Source organism: Mesoplodon bidens (genome assembly GCF_964165515.1).
Source record: "Mesoplodon bidens genome assembly, chromosome: 2".
Classification (NCBI taxonomy): Eukaryota; Metazoa; Chordata; class Mammalia; order Artiodactyla; family Ziphiidae; genus Mesoplodon; species Mesoplodon bidens.
The window spans coordinates 186739553-186758145 of record NC_138177.1 but is presented as its reverse complement, the minus strand read 5'-3'; the positions used below and the strand labels follow the sequence as shown (position 1 = coordinate 186758145).

Genomic DNA, 18593 nt, shown 5'->3' with positions numbered 1-18593 from the left:
CGCACCGATGCCGGCGCCGCCATCTTTCCCCCGGGCGGAAGCGGCCTCACCACCCTCCCGGGCGGCCAATGAGGAGCGTACGCGGGTCCACGTAGCCCGACGGCGCGGTCCGCGGCGCTCCCCGCGCCATGAAGCTGCTGCGGCGCGCGTGGCGGCACCGAACGGCGCTGGGCCTGAGCGCCTTGGCTCTGGGCGGCGCCGCGCTGCTCTACCTGGTGCGCTGCAAGGCGCCCGTCGACCCCGCCGCGCCCGCGGCCTTCGGCCCCGCGCGCGCCGCCGCTTTTCTGGCCGTACTGGTGGCCAGCGCGCCGCGGGCGGCCGAGCGGCGCAGCGTGGTCCGCAGCACATGGCTGGCGGCGCGGCGCGGCGGCCCCGGGGACGTGTGGGCGCGCTTCGCCGTGGGCACCGGCGGGTTGGGCGCCGACGAGCGGCGCGCCCTGGAGCGCGAACAGGCACGGCACGGCGACCTGCTGCTGCTGCCCGCGCTGCGTGACGCGTACGAGAACCTCACGGCCAAGGTGTTGGCCATGCTGGCCTGGCTGGACGAGCACGTGGCCTTCGAGTTCGTGCTCAAGGCAGACGACGACTCGTTCGCGCGCCTGGACGCGCTGCTGGCCGAGCTGCGCGCCCGCGACCCCGCGCGCCGCCGCCGCCTCTACTGGGGCTTCTTCTCGGGCCGCGGCCGCGTCCGGCCCGGGGGCCGCTGGCGCGAGGCCGCCTGGCAGCTCTGCGACTACTACCTGCCCTACGCGCTGGGCGGCGGCTACGTGCTCTCGGCCGACCTCGTGCGCTACCTGCGCCTCAGCCGCGAGTACCTGCGTGCCTGGCACAGCGAGGACGTGTCGTTGGGCGCCTGGCTGGCGCCGGTGGACGTGCAGCGCGAGCACGACCCGCGCTTCGACACCGAGTACAAGTCCCGCGGCTGCAACAACCAGTACCTGGTGACGCACAAGCAGAGCCTGGAGGACATGCTAGAGAAGCACCGGACGCTGGCACGCGAGGGCCGCCTGTGCAAGAGGGAGGTGCAGCTGCGCCTGTCCTACGTCTACGACTGGTCGGCGCCACCCTCGCAGTGCTGCCAGCGGAAGGAGGGCATCCCCTGACCGCCCCAAGCAGGGCCGGGACGCCCGGTTCCCGACACTGCGCAGCCGTTCTGCTGCTCGTGGTGGTGCGTGGAGGCCGGACCGAGTCACTGGGGGCCGCCCACCGGCCTTCCACTGGTGAAGATGACAGCTTCTGGCTGGTCGTTAGCATGAGGCCGGCCCTCGAGAAGACCCAATTTACCTGGTGACCACGGGCCAGATGCCAGGCAGCAGTGGACAACTCCTAAGCCCCGGCTCCGCTAAGCGCCCATACGTGACAGCGTACCGGAGAGCATCTTGTTCTGCGTCTGGGGCCAGCATCCTGTCAGACAGAAATGTCCTGTCCCTGGATTTCAGCATTTTGCCTGGACGTGGGCGAGTCAGCAGGCAGCCCCGCGGGGCCTGACCACTCACTGTCCTCTCCCAGGCCGGCGCCGAGGAGCCAGAGGATGGAGCTGACAGGACTTGCAGGACATGACCCCAAAGAAAAATGCCCCACCCCTCAGGGCTGGGGACAATGTCGTGTCCTGCCTCCACTGTACTGACCATCCACCTGCATCTGCTGAGGGCTGTGACCACTGTTAACTGGGCCCTGGCACTTGGAGACTCGCCATGTGATGCAACCCAACAGCTTTTATAGAAGTTACTGTTGCTTTATGCGGTTAGGCCACCTCTTGCGTCTCCTGCTGGTAACCCTTGTCACATGTACGCCTAGGATTTAACTTCGTTTTATGTGAGTCAGCTTTCATGGTATTTTGGTCTGTATGTTTGTCTGGAGTGAATTCGTGGTATGTGTAATTCAGAACTTGCCTGCTATTTATTTATAAATTTTGTGAATTTGCGAAGATAAGCGTTTGAGTTGAGAGTGAAGAGGTCTCATATACTTTGGTATTTAAGAGAGGACTTTTCTACGAGAACTTGGAATTTGTGGGTTAATCAGTTTTTCCAACTTGAGTTGTGGACCCATTGCTGCTTAAGAGTTGAGACATGGAAGAGCTCATCCACCTCCCTTCTGTTCACATGGAAGGCGATCCCACTGTCTCTCTCTAAAAACACTGTTCTTTAAGGCTTCCTCTCGGCCGCCCAGGGCAAGTGTTTCTGGAAGCATTGACGAGGTTTCCCCAAGTCTGTCTTGAGACAGCCTTGCTGTGGCATGTCCCCTTGGGGACAGCAGGAGTTCGTGGCACCCTCGCACATCCCCAGAAGGTTGGGGCTTCCTCTTTTCCCCGTTAAATGTGAAAAGTGAGCACTGTGGTCATTGCAGAAGTCAAATAAAGTGGCTCCCGGGAAATGGGGAGCCCTTCTCAGGCTGGGGGTGTGAGAATTCTGCGTTTTCTGTCTGGGTCCGGGCTGTGCTGCCACCTGCCTGCAGCCCAGGCTCTGGGGCACTAGGAACAGGAGGGCACAAGTCTCTGACTCACCTGTTAACTGCCATTCCCGAGCCCTCTCAGGCTGTGGATTTTAGGAGCGGTATCTTGGCCCAGTTGGCTTACACATCAGACGGCTCTTTCTTGTGGCTTCTAGAGGCTGGGGGCCTGCGATCGGGGAGCCGGTGTGGTCAGGTTCTGTCAAGGCCCTCGTTCTGGTGTGCGGGGGGCCACCTTCCTGCCGTGCTGTGGTGGGGGAGCCAGGGCGAGCGCTCTGCTGTCCCTTCTTAGCAGGGCACTAATCCCCTCATGGGCCCCCTCACCCTGATCCAGACGCCACTGCGTCAGGGCATTGGGGCCTCCGTCTGATTTGGGGGGCACAGTCAGTCCATAGTGACAGGTTTGGTTATTTTTGTCTAAAGGTAGAAGACTATCAAGAACTCTCAGGGGCCTCCCTGGTGGTGCAGTGGTTTAGAATCCGCCTGCCAATGCAGAGGACATGGGTTCGAGCCCCGGTCCGGGAAGATCCCACATGCCGCAGAGCAGCTAAGCCCGTGCGCCACAACTACTGAGCCTGCGCTCTAGAGCCCGCAAGCCACAACTACTGAGACTGCGTGCCACAACTACTGAAGCCCGCGTGCCTAGAGCCCGTGCTCTGCAGCAAGAGAAGCCACCGCAATGAGAAGCCCGCGCACCACAGCAAAGAGTAGCCCACGCTCGCTGCAACTAGGAAAAAGCCCGCGCACAGCAACGAAGACCCAAGGTGGCCAAAAATACATACATACATACATACATACATACATAAAAACTCTGGGTCTCAGGCCAGAAAGAAGGGGGCGGTCTTGTGGTTGGTGGCCTGACCACAATTCTCCTGCCTTGAGAATGCAGGGGCTGGACAGCAGAGGCCCCAACCTCTGACCCGGCTCTGATTATGAGGTGTGGGCCTTGCGCCAGGACTGACTGCATGGCTGAAGGTTTGTGGACACCAGGTTGAGCAGGATGGGGTCCTGCCCTCCACTGGGTGAGTGCTGAGGGATGCTGACCACGGCAGGACCCAGTTCCTGCTGACCGTCTGGGATGATGGTCCTGGGATGTCTTGTCTGAACCCCGGCATTATCGGAGGAATTGGTGGGCACACATGTCCGTTTCTCAGAACAGGATAAGGTGCCTCGAGTGATGGGAAGACGTGCAGAGGCTCACATGGCCAGGGCAGAGCCGCTGGATCCTCAGATCCCTGCCGGGCACCGACGTCCAAGACCCCCTGGTAAAAAGTCTAAAATTCCAGGCACCTGTCTTGGGGGTGGGGCACTTGTGAGCTTTAGCGTTTAGTTGAACCATGTGAAAGTGCCAATATGCAACCAGTTTTGACCTACGAAAGTGGAAATTTCATACCGTTCAAACTAAAACGTTAAATTTCAGAACATCTCACACACCCTGGGCTGACGGTGCCTGTCCACTCTGTGGTTGATGAGATGTCAGACAGCGTGTTGGAGCTGAAGGCCAGGATCCCTTCCTAGAGGGACCCACAGCCACCCCATCTGTGGTCCTGGAGCCCGTGCACGGGCCACATGGGCGTCACGAAGCCCAGCCTGCCACCGGCCTGGAGGAGTCTGCCCTCCTCCAGCCTCTGCCTCTCTGCTCCTGCCCTGTCTGCTTCGGCAGGTTCTTCTGGCCGGGGGGGGCCAAGCCTTCACCCTCCCTGCCCGCTGGCACCATCCCCTGCATGTGGACCGGCCACGGCGCCCCCTCCCAGGCAGCCCTCCTGGTCTGCACCTCCCACCCGCTGAGGCACTTGCCATGAAGTCCACGCCGTCTGGGCATGGGTGCCCTGTGGACCCGGGGCCGAGCCCAGGCCGTCCCGGGTTCAGGAGGCAACAGGTCCTTAGGAGATGGGAAGTCGGACCACCAAACTGGGTTTTCTGGGGGAATTTAGGCTACAGGACACCTCAAGTGGTGAACAGCCCATGGGGACCCAAAACTCAAAGTTTAATTTAAAAATTCGATACGATATCACTAATTAATAAAATAGAGAAACGTGGGACCCAAGAACCTAGAGGACACAGTGCCTGCCAGGATGCCCAGGCATGGGGGGTGGTCTGTGGCACTGCACTGCTGGGGTTGCCGCACGGCCACAGGTGGGCCCTCTCCAGACCCCCCAAATCCTGGGTCCACCTGGTGTGGCTGAGTTAGCAGGACCAGTGACGCAGTGGAGGCCAGGGGTTCACCCAGGACACACGGCTGCCGGAAGAGACCCTAGGACGGAAAGGGGCCCTCGGCTCCCCTCAAGTGAGCCTAGAGGTGCACCTGCCCTCAGTGCTGGGGCTTCCCGGCCTCCGGACCCCACAGTGCAGGCTGGTGTGCAATTTGGAGCTAGGAAGAGCCAGCGGCCCAGCTGTCCCCTTGTCCCGACGCGCTCAGCCAGCCCCTGACATCCCAGGGGGTGGCGGCGTCTTCCCTTCCCTGCCCACCCCCCAGTGTCGCTGTATATACCAGGTTTAGCCAGTAAGTTCTGGCCTTGGGAATGTCCCCCAGCCTCATGTGCACATGATAAAAATAGAAACATTCAGGGCTTCCCTGGTGGCGCAGTGGTTGAGAGTCTGCCTGCCGATGCAGGGGACACGGGTTCGTGCCCCGATCTGGGAAGATCCCACATGCTGCAGGGCGGCTGGGCCCGTGAGCCATGGCCGCTGAGCCTGCGCGTCTGGAGCCTGTGCTCCGCAACGGGAGAGGCCACGGCAGTGAGAGGCCCGCGTACCAAAAAAAAAAACATTCAGATTCAAAGACCTCTGGTGTTTGAAGAGCCATAACCCTGGGTGGGGGTCTGTGCCCAAAGCCCCTTGCTGAGTCTGGGAGGGAGACATGGGGACGGGGCGATGCAGGAGCCCCTAAGATGCTGGCTCCACTTCACCACCTCCAAACCAGCCACTGAGCAGTGGGGCTGCTGGGGGCCCACAGGGAACCCAGGAAATGCCCAGCCTGGCAGTTGGGGCAGGAGGAGCCAGCAACAGGGCTTCCCGGGTGGGGCCCAGCGGTTCGGACTCCGCACTGCCACTGCAGGGGCACGGGTTCCAACCCCGGTCAGGGAACTAAGACCCCACAAAACGTGTGGCACAGCCAAAAAGTAAACTAAATAGATGATAGAGAGAGAGAGATAGAAGCCAGCAGGGCACCGGGGGACCTGCAGCCGCTGCCCCGGAGCCTGAGCCATCACGTCGTGGGCTGTGCTTGGCCCTGCTGCCTGTCCCCCCGTCACCTCCCCACACTCAGGCTACTCTCCTGGGCTCCTGGCTGCAGTCTCCTCTGCCCTCCAAGCCAGGCTCACTCCTGCCCTGAGCCTCCGCCAGCCCTTGCTCACTCCAACATCCCTTCCTCGTCCTCGGGGAGGCCCGTCCAGATCACCCACCGACCGCTCCCCCGGCCTCGCACCTTCCCCGGCCTCCACCTGTGTACCTGGCTGTGTCGGGGTCTGTGCTGCCCCAGGGGTGAGACTGACCCGGGAAACAGGAGCCCCTTGCCTGCCGCCTGCTGGGCCCAACTGCTTGGAAGACGCCTCCCGGGAGGCAGACCTGGCGCTGCTGGGTGCCCGGAAGCCACGGCTCATGCCCAGCCAGCCCCGGCTCCTCTGGATGGGCCTGGGCGGCTGCCCAGGCCTCCCTGGTGGCAGCCTCAGGATACGAAGTGCTGCTGCGTGTGGGTCCTGCTAGGACGTGTCCCCATCCCCTCAGACCTTCTCCATCCACCCACCTGCCTGGGTGGGGCCCGTATTTAGCTGTGGTCAAGGTTCTCAGGGGCCGGCTACGGGCTGTGCTGTGTCCCCCAGAAGACGTGTCAGGTCCCAGGCCCCAGGACCTCAAGTGTGGCCTGATTGGGTAGTAGGGTCTTTGCAGGTGTAACTAAGATGAGGACAGCAGGTGCAGCCCTACTGTAGTATGACTGTGTCCTCGTAGGAAGAGGAAGCAGAGACCCAGGGAGGGGGAGGCCCTGTGCCGACCGGCAGAGTCCGGAGCGACGCAGCTGCCAGCCCAGAAGTGCCCCGGTGGCCAGCCCCAGCAGAGGCCCAGAGGAGGCCAGCAGGGGTTCCACCCAGAGTCGCAGAGTCTGCTGAGCCCTGGATTTCAGCTGCGGGCTCCAGACTGTGGGAGACCCCATTTCCCTGTGGACAAGCACAGCTCCGACACATCCTGCCCGGTCCTCCCAACTCTGGGCGCTGGGCGGGGCGCTGCCGGGGCATTCCAGAGCCCTCAGCCACTGGCTGAGCCCAGCCTCCGCCACCTCCCAGGGCTCAGCACAGACCCTGCCATCTGGGGGCAGGCCCTAGGTGGCTGTGCCAGGATCCCCGCAGCCTGTGCCTCATCTGCCTGGCCCCACGTTCCCTCCATCCATCGGGCCCCCCGAGCCCCTGTGGACTGGGTCGCAGCCCCGTATCCGCAGGGTCTCACGGGGGCGGCCAGCCCTCTTCTCGGGCCCCCTGCCCCAGGCACCCTGTCCACATCATGAGACCACTGACCCTTGCCATCCAGGGCCCCACGGAGCCCACAGCAGCTGCTGCAGACAGGCCTAAAGCAGGCCAGCTGCCCGGCCCCCAGCGGGGCCCCCCTCCAGAGCAACTTCAGAGAACCCCAAGGTCAAGGTCACATCCAGTCGTTCCTTGGTGCTTGCGCTCTGGTTCCTGGGGCTTGAGGAAGGGCGTGGGCTGTTTTTCCTTCTTATGAACACGCTCTGGGCTGAGCCGACATCTCTCTCCCACCATGAGTCCAGGGAGGCGGTGAAAGGCTGCCCCGCCCACCTGTCCAGGCCCCCAGGCCTGGGTCTCCCCTGCGGTCACCGTCCCCACAGCCATGGAAGCTGGAAGAAGACCTCTCACCTGTCACCTGGCCTCTGCGGGCGCCCCCCAGGCCCCCCACCTCGGTTCCGCCCCCCACCCCCTCCTCCAACCCCGCCCCACCTGTGGATGGTGTTACCGGCTCCCCAGCCCTCCCCAGCAACCCCCTTCGGACCTCACGGCCTCACACAGAGGCAGCACTGCCCACCACGGCCACACTGCGGCCAGGCGACCCCTCCGACGGCGCTGACCGCTTCAGGGATCTCCCAGAGTAAACAGCAACCGGCCGCCCCACGCGTCCCCAGGGTCCATCCTCGGCTGGGGGTCCCGGGAACCCACCCCACCCTTCCTCCCCAAGGACCCTGAGCCTCCCTTGCCGTGGGGCCCTGGATGGGTGATGAGAGGAGAGCAGGAGGGGAGGGGAAGACAGCCAGCCTCAGTCCTCTGCTCGGGCCACAGTGACCAGCAAGACACTCAGTGTGACCTTGACATCCCGCAGACCGTGGCTGCAGCACCGGCTCGGCCCAGGGCCCGGCTCTGGTGGGAGTCCCAGGGGAGGCCGGTGGCCAACAGCCGAGTCTCCACTGATACCCCTCCCGGCTCCTGGAGCCCCAGAACAGGACGCGAGGAAAGAGTCACATCAGGAAAGGTGAGCAGTTCCTGTGTCGGGGCCAGACCCCACTCTGGATGTCAGCCTCAGTCGGCCAGGTCAGAAGACCGGGCAGAGGTACAGCCCCCGGCCCAAGCCCCAGCAGGCACCCCCGGTCCAGCCAACGCCACCCGACTGATGAGGTGTGCCCAGGAGACGGAAGTGGGGGCCTGGGGGGAACCCAGGAGGTGGTAGGGTCACGGGTCTCTACAGAGGGGTCTCCACTGGACCCTAGAGATGGCAGCTACCCGAGAGCACACCCCCCCGCCCTGGGAAGGGGGCCCTGGTGCCAGGTGGGCAGCTGGACCCTGGACCTTAGGAGGCCTGGGCAGTGGGGACAGGGGTGTTAGCAGGGGGCCGTCTCTGACCTGGCCACTCGGCAGGACATCAGGGACCCTCCCACCACACGATGCCCTGGGCTCACAGCTGGTGCCCCATTGCCGCTGGCCCCGGGTCATGCCTGCTGGCCGGCCAGCAGTGTCCACCGGGCAGGGCTCAGCTGGCCACGGTGCTGGGTGACGCTCAGGGCTGGGGAGGAGCCAGGAGCCAGGGTGGCCGTGGGGACCGGACAGCGGTTGACTCTGTCCTCTAAACGCCGAACCTCCACGGCCCTGCCGGCGGGACAGGCGCCCAGGGAGGGCCCTCGTCCAGCTCCCATTTCCCACTAACCCAGGGCCTGACCCGGCCCGGTGACCCGAGAAGGAAAACCCCCAGCCCCGGCCCCTCCCTCCAGTGGCGTCTGAGGGTCTCGGCGGCCCAGCCCCCAAGGGGGCCCGTCACCCCCGGCTACAGCCGCCCGCCCCGTCCCGCGCAGAGTGCCGGGCGGATGGCCAGAGCCAGGCTCGAGCCCGGCCAGCAGTGCCGGGTCACCGTGTTCGGCCCTCTGACTGTGTTCCCAGACGGACCCCAGCCTGCGCCTCCGGCCCCAGAGGCGAGAGTGGGCAGCCTCCACAGTGAAGGCCAGGCCGATCCCGCTGCAGGGCCTGGCGCTGGCGGCAGGGCAGCAGCAGGGGCTGCTTCTGGAGACACTTCGCTTCAGAGGCGGAGCTCTGCCCGTGACGCCCCTTCCTGTTCAGTCCCGTTCTCACACGCCCGGGTCCCACCAGCCGCCCGGAGGGGCTGCGGGCACAGGTGGCCATCTCTCCTGGCCTGGCCACTGCCCCACTGCCCCAGGTGTGCGTGTGATGCCAGCTGTTGCAACACCAATGTCATCGCACCAGAGGAGCCCATGAGTCACTGCCCAACAGCAGGGCTGCACCCAAATCCTCCCGAACAAAGGCCCTTGGTCCCCACGCCCCGGCCCCCGCCAGGCCTGCCCGCGTGCACCACAAGACACGCCGGCAGATGCACCGAGGGGCAGGCGCGCTGATGGCGGCATGCACAGGCCCAGGTGTGGGAGTTGCCAATACCCAGGCGGGCTCCCCAGCCTGTGTCCACCCAGCTCCAGGGCTGGGCCGGGGGAGGCCCCAGGCTGCTGGAGGCGTCAGCTCCTGGGTGAGCTCAGGCACCCTGGGCCGGAGACCCAGCACCTCGATGACCTGGGTCAGGGCCCCGAGGTCATGCAGGGCTTGGAGTGGCCTGAACACGGAGCCCAGAGGGCACGCTGGCCGAGCCCAGTCAGCGAGCGAGGGCCCCCCGGGTGCAGCCAGGTCCCAGGTCAGAGCGCTGAGTGCAGGCTGGAGGCCTCGGATGAGATAAGGCTCCCTGCTGCCCGCAAGGAGCTTCTGCCCCAGGACAGGGGCCGGGAGCCCCTCTCCCCTCCCCCATCACCCAGAGTCCCTGGCCGTCCCAGTGAGTCCAGCTCCAGTCCCTGGGCAGTGGCCCTTCCCCACCCGGCGTCCATGGCTGTGCGGCCACCAGCCCGACTGTCCAGCACGACAGCCTCCCCAGCTGGACCAATGCCAGCGGGTCTCCCCAGTGCCAAGGACCCTGACCGTGGCTGTTCCTGAGCTCAGGGACTGGTCAGCCAGGGTCTCCAGCCACCGAGGCCTGGACACCTGCTCTGTATTTGCTCCCGAGGGTCCTGGTGATTCAGCTCTGCCAAGAAAGCCCAGGCAGGCCGCAGGGTGGAGAGAGAGGACACACAGAGACCCCCACACGTGTCACCCAGACACCAGGGACCACGGGCAGCTCCACTTGGACCACAGGTCAGGGCGGAGCTCCCAGAGTCACCACTGCAGCCACCACTGGGACACGCGGGGTCAGCACGGCGGGCCCAGGTACATGCAGACCCAGGGAGAGGTGCACAGCCACACAGAGGACACGTCCACCCAGGTCCCAACGGGCCCCCTGCACTCCCCACACCCACACACCCTCAGGCCGTTTTGGGTCCTGGTCCAGGTCACAGGAGTCAGAGGGTCTGGGCTGGCTAAGGACAGGGGCCCCGGTGGGGAGAGGCAGCCCAAGGGGCCCTTGGAGCAGATCCCTGTGCCCAGCCCAGGCCCAACCTGAGAGGACGGAGTCACACCCAAAGCTGGGCACTGGCCACAGACAGCCACAAAAGGCTGCAGAGGGCCGGCGTGTCCTGGCCGCACCCTGAGGGCCTCACCCTCCCCGGAGCCCCAGCCCAGGCCAGGTGGGCAGCCTGTCCTGCTGGCCTCACCCCTCCCCTGTCCCATCCGCAGCCCGCAGAGGGGACCAGGGGCCATCCCTGCCCCTGCCAGCTCCTGCGGGGCGGAGTGGGGGGAAAGGGGGGGCCGGCAGCTGCTCCCGGACCTGAGAGAACTTCGAACTGCCCTGAGCCAGAGACCCACATTCTCGTCTGCACTGAAACTGGACAGCAGGCCGAGGGTGCTGACCTGGCTCTGGCCCAACTTGGACACACCTGCTCCCAGCACCCCAGGGCTGCCTCAGCCTCAGGGCCGGGAGGGGCAGTCAGCAGCAGCCCGGCTATGGCCGGGGACCAGGGCTTGGGAAGCCAGGGCTGGAGTGCTCCCCGGAGGAAGCGTCCTCCCTCCCGGGAGCCCCCAGCACAGCAAGTCCCCAGGCCCGGCCGCAGGCAGAAGGGTCAGCCAGAGGTTCTGGGAAGTGAGCCTAGAAGGGCCAACGGGGTCAGCCCAGCACCTGCCGCTGCTTCAGAGCAGGGCTCGGGGTCAGGGCTCAAGCTGAGGTCTCCCAGCGCTGTGCTGGCCACCCCAAAGCCCAGCTCCAAACCCAGAGTCCAGGACGGGGAAAAGAGCCCCATCCCCAGGCCCCCAACCCGGAACCCCCGGTGAGCCTGAGGGGCAAGAGCTGCTACAACCCACCCCAGGAGCCCCTGCTCAGACTGGGTGGGTGTGACTGTAAGGGCCCAGGGCCCAGGGAGCTTAGCAAACACCCCAGTTTGGGTCTGGCTCCAGGAGATGACGGGGCTGAGAGAAAATGATGCTGCTGGGTCCAGGGCGGGGCCTTTGGGGGCTTCACCCTGCACTGGCCGCTTGTCCGCATTGGCAGCACAGCCTGCGTCTTTGAGGGCCACCCCAGCTCGTGCCCCTGGACCTGCCTATAGCAGCCGCTGCCGCCCACCCCAGCCCCCCATGTCTTTGCTCCTGCTCTCCCAGCGCCAGGGCCCAGCTGGACCCGGCACATTCCAAGGGAATTAGAGCTAAGTGGTTAATGACCTCCCATTAGGGGCGGAAACCTGGAGGAAGAAGAGCCAGACGGGCAGCGCGGAGTCGGGCGCCGGGCGTGGGCCCTCCGGCCCTGGCCACCTGCCCGCAGAAGCCCTGGGCGGCCGGCCTGTCCGTCCTCTCCGTCTCTCTTCTCCTCATCTCCTGTCTCCCGTCTGTCGCCCCAGCAGGGCCTGGCCCCGACCTCTGTCATCACAGTCCCTGGCAGGTCTGGGTGAGGAGGCGAGACCTGCCCCCTCCCGGGCCGGGCAGGGTAGGGGGACCGGCCGGTGTTGAAGGACAGTCAGGAGAGCCCCGGGGGCAGGGGGGGGGTCTGGTCCCACCAGTCACCACCTCAGTGAGCCCTGTACATGGGTGGGAACACAGACTGGTGCCTGCGGCCAAGCTGGGCTCCATACAGCAGAGTCCCAGGAAGCCTGGGCTCCACGGCCCCCACAGGACCTCGGTGCCGGGGTGGGGGGGGGCGGCCCGCAGCCGCCCCCGACCTCTCAACAGAGACCCCAGCGCGCCACTCACACCTCCCCCTTGCAGGCGGCGGGAACATCCCTCTCAGACCAGGCTGGTGGCGCCATGAAGCCGAGAACCGCCCCCAGACCCGGGGCCCCTGATGCCACCCAGGGGGACCGGGGAGAGAGGTGGGGATGGGTCAGCGGCCAAGCCCGCCGCTGCATGGACTGGTGCCCTCCCGGCACCAGAGCTTTCCTGCCTCATTACCCAGCGGGCTGCAGGGAGGGTCTGGGGGAGCGGCTGGTAACCCGCCCCACTCCCCCCGCCAACCCGAGCCCCTGCCCTTCCCTGCTCAGCCTGGGAGACGGGTCTCCGGGCCTCCCTGCGGCGGAGCTGATCCCCCACCCACAAGCCCCAGTCATGGGCAGAGGGGCCAGGTGCGGCCGCCCACCCAGGACCCAGGTGCCAACCAGTGATGGTATCTCGGCAGCTCTGCAGAGACCCGGACGTCCACGACCAATTTACATTCTTCCGTCTGAGCTTGAGTGGTGCAGGCAGGGGCCGAATCCACAGGACCCACAGGCAGGGCCTCAGCCGCCTGTCCAGGCCTCTCTGACCCTGTCGCCGGGGGGGCAGCCGCCAAGGAGAAGGTGGAGAGAAGTGAGGTCCCTGGGGGAATGAGGGACGCTGAGGATGCCCGGGCCGTGGGGACACCGTCCGCATCTGGAGGGCGTGAGGCTGGCAGCCAGCACACCTGTCTGCTCCCCAGCAGCCCCGCGGGGGCCCCGCCTCGCCCTCTGCTCCCCGGCACGCACTGTGCCACTCAGCCTCGAGGTCTCCCAGGCCCTGTGAGTGTCCACAGGCTGCTGCCCTCTGAGGCTGGACCGGCGCTGGGTAGGCGGAGGGGCGGTCCCAGGCCATGGGCAGGGCCAAGCGGTGGCCTGAACAGACACCTGTCCTCGTCCTCAAGGTAAACGTGGCCCCCGGCAGGCACAGGGGCCGTGAGGGACGCACCCCGGCTGCCAGGGTGCTTGGCCGGAAGCTCCACCTCCAGGGCCAAGCCCGTGCCGCACCCATGGGTGTCCTGAGGCCACTCCACGGCTGCTTCTGCCCCCGCCCTCCCCCACCCCGGCCCCTACAACGCCGCAGCGACCAGGCAACAGGAAGGGCTGGGGGCTCTTTATTGCTATGACCCCAGGTTTACAGGAGGGCAGCGGGATGAGGGTTGCGGCAGCTCCCCCGCGGCCTGTTGGTCCCTCACGTGCCCAGGAGCAGGCCGGAGAAGCTGGAGCTGCTCTGGACGGTGAGGGCCGCGCTGGAGCCATTGTCCACGAAGACGGAGGTGTACTGTCCCGCCTGCAGACACCCACAGTGGATGTTACCACCCATGGGGCCCGGCTGCCGGCCAGGCGACACCCAGCCCATGCAGTGCCCGGGCTGAAGCTTGGAGGCCCAGGACTGCCCCCCGCCCCCACACTGCCCCACTGGCCCCCGGCCTCACCTGCAGCTGCAGCAGCCCCTGCACATGCACCGTGAAGACCCTGCCGCCGCTCTCCAGGCCGGAGATGGCCTCCAGGGACCTGGACGCAGGGCCGCAGGGGTGAGGGCACAGTGGCCGTGGGTGGGCCCCCCCAGCCGGCACCCGGAGACTCGCGTGCTCCCACCCCGGTGTTCACCGCGGTCCTCTGTGTTCAGGGCAGCCCCCCTCCGTGGGCAAGATGGTCCACGTGCCCCTCAGGGCGCCCCCACGACCCCCAGGAGGGCCCACTCACGTGTGGCGATGGCAAAGGGACTCGATGCAGACCAGCAAACGCACTGTGTCCCGGGCCCGCAGCCGGGCCCTGCCCTGCAGCTCCCTGGGGTCTGCGGAGACAGGCCAGGTCTGCAGCGCCTTCAGGGAGGACGGGGCAGGGGGGGCAGGGGCTGGGGAGCTCCGGGGCACACACTGCGGGCGGGGGAGGGTGGGCGCGAGGACCCGTCCAGCCCCCAGGGGAGTCAGGGTGCGAGCAGGAGGTGCCTCTGCAATAGGACCCGGGCCTGGGGCCTGTAACGTCGGGGGCCACCCGGAAGGCCAGCCCCCACCCCCCACACGCACCCTGGCCTGGCCCCGCTCACCCACGTGCAGGCTGGCGAAGAATTGGAAGATGGCGGTCACCGGGGCCGTGAACCGACCGGAGGCCAGGCTCAGGCCAGACCCCCGCAGGAAGGCGCCCTGGGCAGCGGGCTGAAGGGACAGCAGGGGGATGCGGGCTAGAGTCCGGACCCTCCCCTCCCACACCCAGCCTGGGGGAGGCGCCTGAGACCAACAGCCCCCAACCCAAAGAGGCCCCGGGTGGGCAGGACAGAGGGCTGACCCGTGCGTCTGCACCCACCCAGGCCTCTGGGCACAGATCGGGGCCCCAAGGACCTCCAGAGGGCAGGGTGTGCCTGCCCCTGGCCACCTCAGACCCCACCGTGAGCCTTGGCGGGGTGTGCGTGGGCCGAGGGTCGCCCGACGGTAGCTGTGGGCCTGCTTGCTTGTGGGGCCCACCCAGCCCGCTGTCCCCCAGCTGGCCCTGCTGGGGCCGGAGCACCTGCAGTGGGAGCCCCCGGGCTGCCCCCCACGCCCACTCACGGCCTGGAAGCCCTGCAGCTCCACCAGCGTCCTCTTGTCCACCAGCACCGGGCCCTTCAGCCGACAGTGGAAGGCCTCAGACACCAGCCACCTCTCCGTGCCCTCGGGCAGCTGGGGGCCCAGCAGCGCCAAGGACCGACGCTCGGTAGCCTCTGTGGGGACAGGGTGGAGGGGCGGCTCGGCTCAGCTTGGTGTACCCCCAGGGTGACCTCCTGAGCCTCGGGAGAGGGGTGGGCGGAGGGGGACCTACCCTTCAGCATCCCCTGAAACTCCCGAAGCGCAGCCTCATGGGTGACTTCCGCACCAGGGGGTCCTGGGGGTCCTGGGGGTCCGGGAGGCCCCGGGGGGCCAGAGAGGCCTCGCTGGGGGGAAGCAGGAGAAAATGAGGATCGTGGTGGGACCCACAGCCATCCCCATCCTGGGCTTAGACCCCGGGGCTCACCAACTTCTTGTCCTGGCCTCGGCACCGTTTCTTTGAGGCCCCGTCATCGGGGCGCCGGACAAAGTTCAGCCATGTCACGTGGGCATCTGTGAACTCAGGCCCTGAGGCCTCAGGCAGCTGAAGGGTCAGAGGACAGGGCTAGAGTGCTGACCACCAGGCCCCGCTGGGCCCTGCCCCGCTGCCCCCGGGGGAGAACAGGGAACTGTGGGACCCTGGGCAGACAAGAGGAAGATGGCAACGGGGCACCGCAGGCCACCCCGGGACTCAGGCCAGCGCCCAACGTCCAGGAGCCTCGGGTCTGCGGCTGTGTTGCAGCAACCGTTTCCAAGCAGACAGGCACACCCGTGTGCACACAGGGCCGGGCCCCACGTGTCCTGACAGGGGCCCAGCCCCAGCTGAGGCAGGCAGTGGTGGGCAGGAGTGAGTTCTCCAGAGCTGTGTCAGGCTGGGGGCAGTGGGCAAGGTCCCACTCTGTGCTGGGCATAGGGTGTGCCAGCTGGCAGCCCAGGATCGGACCCTGCAAGCCCCCCTCCTACGCCCAGTTTCTGCAGCAGGGCAGCGGGAGAGGCAGGGGCACGCCCAGCCCCAAGGTCAGAGAAGAAGACAGCGTGCCAGGGGAGGGGCGTGTGCCGGGGGATCGGTCCCTCTCTGCGTCTGGGTCTGTGTGCCAGCCTCACACAGAGGTCCCTGAAGTGGCCAGGAGCGCAACAGACTCTGGTCTGGCAGGAGAGATCCACTGCCACGAGGCCAGTGGAGCCCTGCTACTCCCGGAGAGCCGTCCAGGCAGGCAAGAAGAGGGGTCCTGGCCAAGGCCCGGTCCAGCGGTCAGCCCCCAGCGCCAAACACGACGAAGGCCCAGGCTCCCAGGGCAGGCCTTTACCCTGGGGAGCTGGGAGGGGCCCGCCAGGAAAGGGAGAGGAGCCAGGTACTTCCGAACGTTCCGGGTCCTCACTTCTGCTGTCCGCCTGTTCCTCTGGCCGCCTCAGACCCGAGCCATGTTGGAGGACCCGGTGGGGGGCAGGTGGGGGAGGAGCCCAGCCCCAGCAGGAAGAGTAGGGCTCCTGACGCCTGGGGAGGGCCGTCTTGTCGCAGGGGTGGCATGGCCAGGGGCACCCCCCTATCTGCCCCCAGACTGCCCTGCCCTGGCTCTGGAGGGGCAGGCCGGGCAGGGTGGGCCAGGCAGGGCAGGAACTGTCCCCAAGGACCCCCCCCCAGGAGCCTGGCTCAAGAGCTTGCGTGCCTGCCCCAGAACCTGCTGGCAGCCCACTCCCCTGGCAGCAGGGCCCAAGGAGGACTCACTCTCCTCAGCCTACCCAGCTGGAAAACGGCGCCTCCGGCTCCAGTGGGGCCGCGTGGGCCGAGAGCAGCCGGGATGGCCGCCACAGAGACGCCCTCGGGAGGCGGGAGGCGGGAGGCCAGGATCAAAGGCTCGAGGGCTGGCAGGGGGCCTGGCCCAGCAACTGCCGCTTCACTCCAGCGGCCACCAGGCCTGCGCTGCTGGGGTCAGCTCTAAGATCCCCTCGGGGAGCCCCAGCCCAAGAGGGTGGAACCCTAGGGCTGAGGCAGGTACAAGAAGCTCCTCTCAGAGGGCCGGGGGCAGGCTGGGCCGGGGGCCTCCCAGGCCTGGAGCACATCCCATGCCAGAGGCCGTAGGGGGTGCTGGCTGCCCAGCAGCGGGTCAGGCAGGGGCTAGCCTTGGCCTCACGGGCGGTGGGAGTTGGGGCACCCAGGTTGCAGCAGGGGCTCTGAACTGGCTGCCCGAAGCACCTCCCCAGTTCGCAGTCACACCGAATGGCAGCAGGTTGCTCAGGGCGTGATGGTCCCTGGGGCTTCAAAGGGTTCAACATAGCCCACTGGGAAGCCCCTCCACGCCCCCACCCCTCCCCAGGCCCAGAGAGGGTCCTCGAGGCCGGCCCCATCCACACTGCCGTGGCTCCTGCCCAAAGCCCCACCCCACCCAGACGGGGAGGGGAGGCCTGGAGAGTCCAGCGGGCAGAGCCTGCAGGTGGGAGGATGGCGCCCACGTGCGCCCAGACCCTGCATACCTTGGGGAAGCCCAGTAGCCCCTCGCTGCTGGACGTGGTGGCGTTGGGGGCTGCGGGGTGCTGGCCGGGCTTCCGTGGCCTCTTGGGCTCCCGCCGGGCCCTCACGCCCCCAAGGAGCATGAGCTGCGGCCAGAGGAGGGCCGCGGCGGCCGCCCAGACCCAGCGCATGTTGGCTGCCGGGTCCGGAGCCGGCGGCGGCTCAGTGATGTGAGTCCAGGCGCCCGAAGGCACTCAGGGCCCAGGCACGGGAGCACAGCCCTGAGGGCTGCCCGGCCACCACTGGTGCATGTCTGTGCAGGATGAGCCGGGCCAGCGAGGGAAGCGGGAGGATGCACCCCTGTCCCCGCAGGTTCCCTCGTGAGCAGTGCCCTTGCCGCCCGCGCTGCTGCCAAATAAACCCCTCCTCCCCAGAGCTGGCGGGCTCCAAGGGGGAGGGCTCACGGGCGGCCCGGGGCGTGGATGGGGGCGGAACCCACACTGCTACTGCCCGAGGGGCGAGGCTGCGCCTCCATCCCAGCCCCTTCAGGGTGGGGCCCCGAAGCCGCGGGCGGGATGCACTCCAACACAGCCCCTCAGCCGCTTCCTACGACCCCTCTCCTCACCACCTCTCCCGGATCCTGATCCCTCTGGCCCCGCTGCAGGGCCCCCACCCTAGGGTCCTGGTGCTGCCGCAGGCACTGGCCCCGCTCCCGGGAAGGGCAGTGTCTGGAAGCAGGACGGCCGACCCACCGGGCTCCCAGCCTGTCCCAGCCTTGGTGACCTGGGCTGAGCGGGGCCAGCAGGGGAGACGGGTTGACCTGGGAGGGAAGGTGTGGCCCACGGCTGCCCCCGAGCCCTTCTGCTCCCTTCTCTTCCTGGGGCACAGGGCCCACCCTTACTGAGGGGCTGCCCTCACCCAGCCGGGCCCCTTGGGCTCTCCAGTCCCCAAGCCTGTCCCCCCAGTAGCTGTGCGCAGCCAGATGAGCCAGCCGAGGAGAGCAAGTGACAGTGGGCGGGTCCCCAGGGGGAGCTGGGGCCCTTCCTCACCTCTGGGCTGCAGGCAGCAAGACGGCTATAGCCAGGTGGCACCCACAGGCTCCAGTGGGGGCCCGGGTGGAGGCTCGATGCCTAAGGCAGGACCCCCCAGGGCCAGCCACCCCTCGGCTGGTGCAGCCCGGGACTACGGGCCGTCAGAGCTGTGGCTGGCCCTCAAGGACCCGCTGCCTGCAGCCCAGCCTTGAGGAAGGTGGCACGGCTCACTACCCTGGAGGGCAGCACAGCAGACCCTCCAGACGCAACCCCCTCCACCAGCAGATGTCCAGCAGGAACAACGGGGAAGGAGACCCCGGCCCCAGGCCACGTCCACAGTCGGCAGCTACAGGCAGAGCCGCCCCAGACACAAGCTGGGGGGGACGACGTGACTCCTGAACTCACTGTGGGGGGTCGAGTGTCCGGCTGCTGAGCCCAGGTCTCGAGGAGGTCATGCTACAGAAGCCCCCACTGCGCCATCCCCGCTGGGACCCTCCACGTGACCTGCG

General features: G+C 67.0%; 2 protein-coding genes across 2 annotated transcripts; one reads left to right on the top strand and one right to left on the bottom strand.

Annotated features, from left to right (window-relative positions):
* The first annotated feature begins 91 nt into the window (after window positions 1–91).
* B3GALT6 (beta-1,3-galactosyltransferase 6) lies at window positions 92–2385 on the top strand. The gene has a single exon (XM_081224914.1). It carries the CDS (start codon window positions 129–131, stop codon window positions 1101–1103), a length of 975 nt encoding a protein of 324 aa, XP_081081040.1. The 5' UTR covers window positions 92–128; the 3' UTR covers window positions 1104–2385.
* Window positions 2386–13139: 10754 nt separating this feature from the next.
* Window positions 13140–17456, bottom strand: C1QTNF12 (C1q and TNF related 12). The gene is made up of 8 exons (XM_081224573.1): window positions 17077–17456; window positions 15032–15148; window positions 14840–14951; window positions 14590–14741; window positions 14091–14199; window positions 13748–13838; window positions 13477–13555; window positions 13140–13331 (listed from the first exon to the last, which is right to left on the bottom strand). The coding sequence occupies exons 1-8, from the start codon at window positions 17242–17244 to the stop codon at window positions 13233–13235; spliced, it is 927 nt and encodes a 308-aa protein (XP_081080699.1). The 5' UTR covers window positions 17245–17456; the 3' UTR covers window positions 13140–13232.
* Between the last annotated feature and the right edge of the window lie 1137 nt (window positions 17457–18593).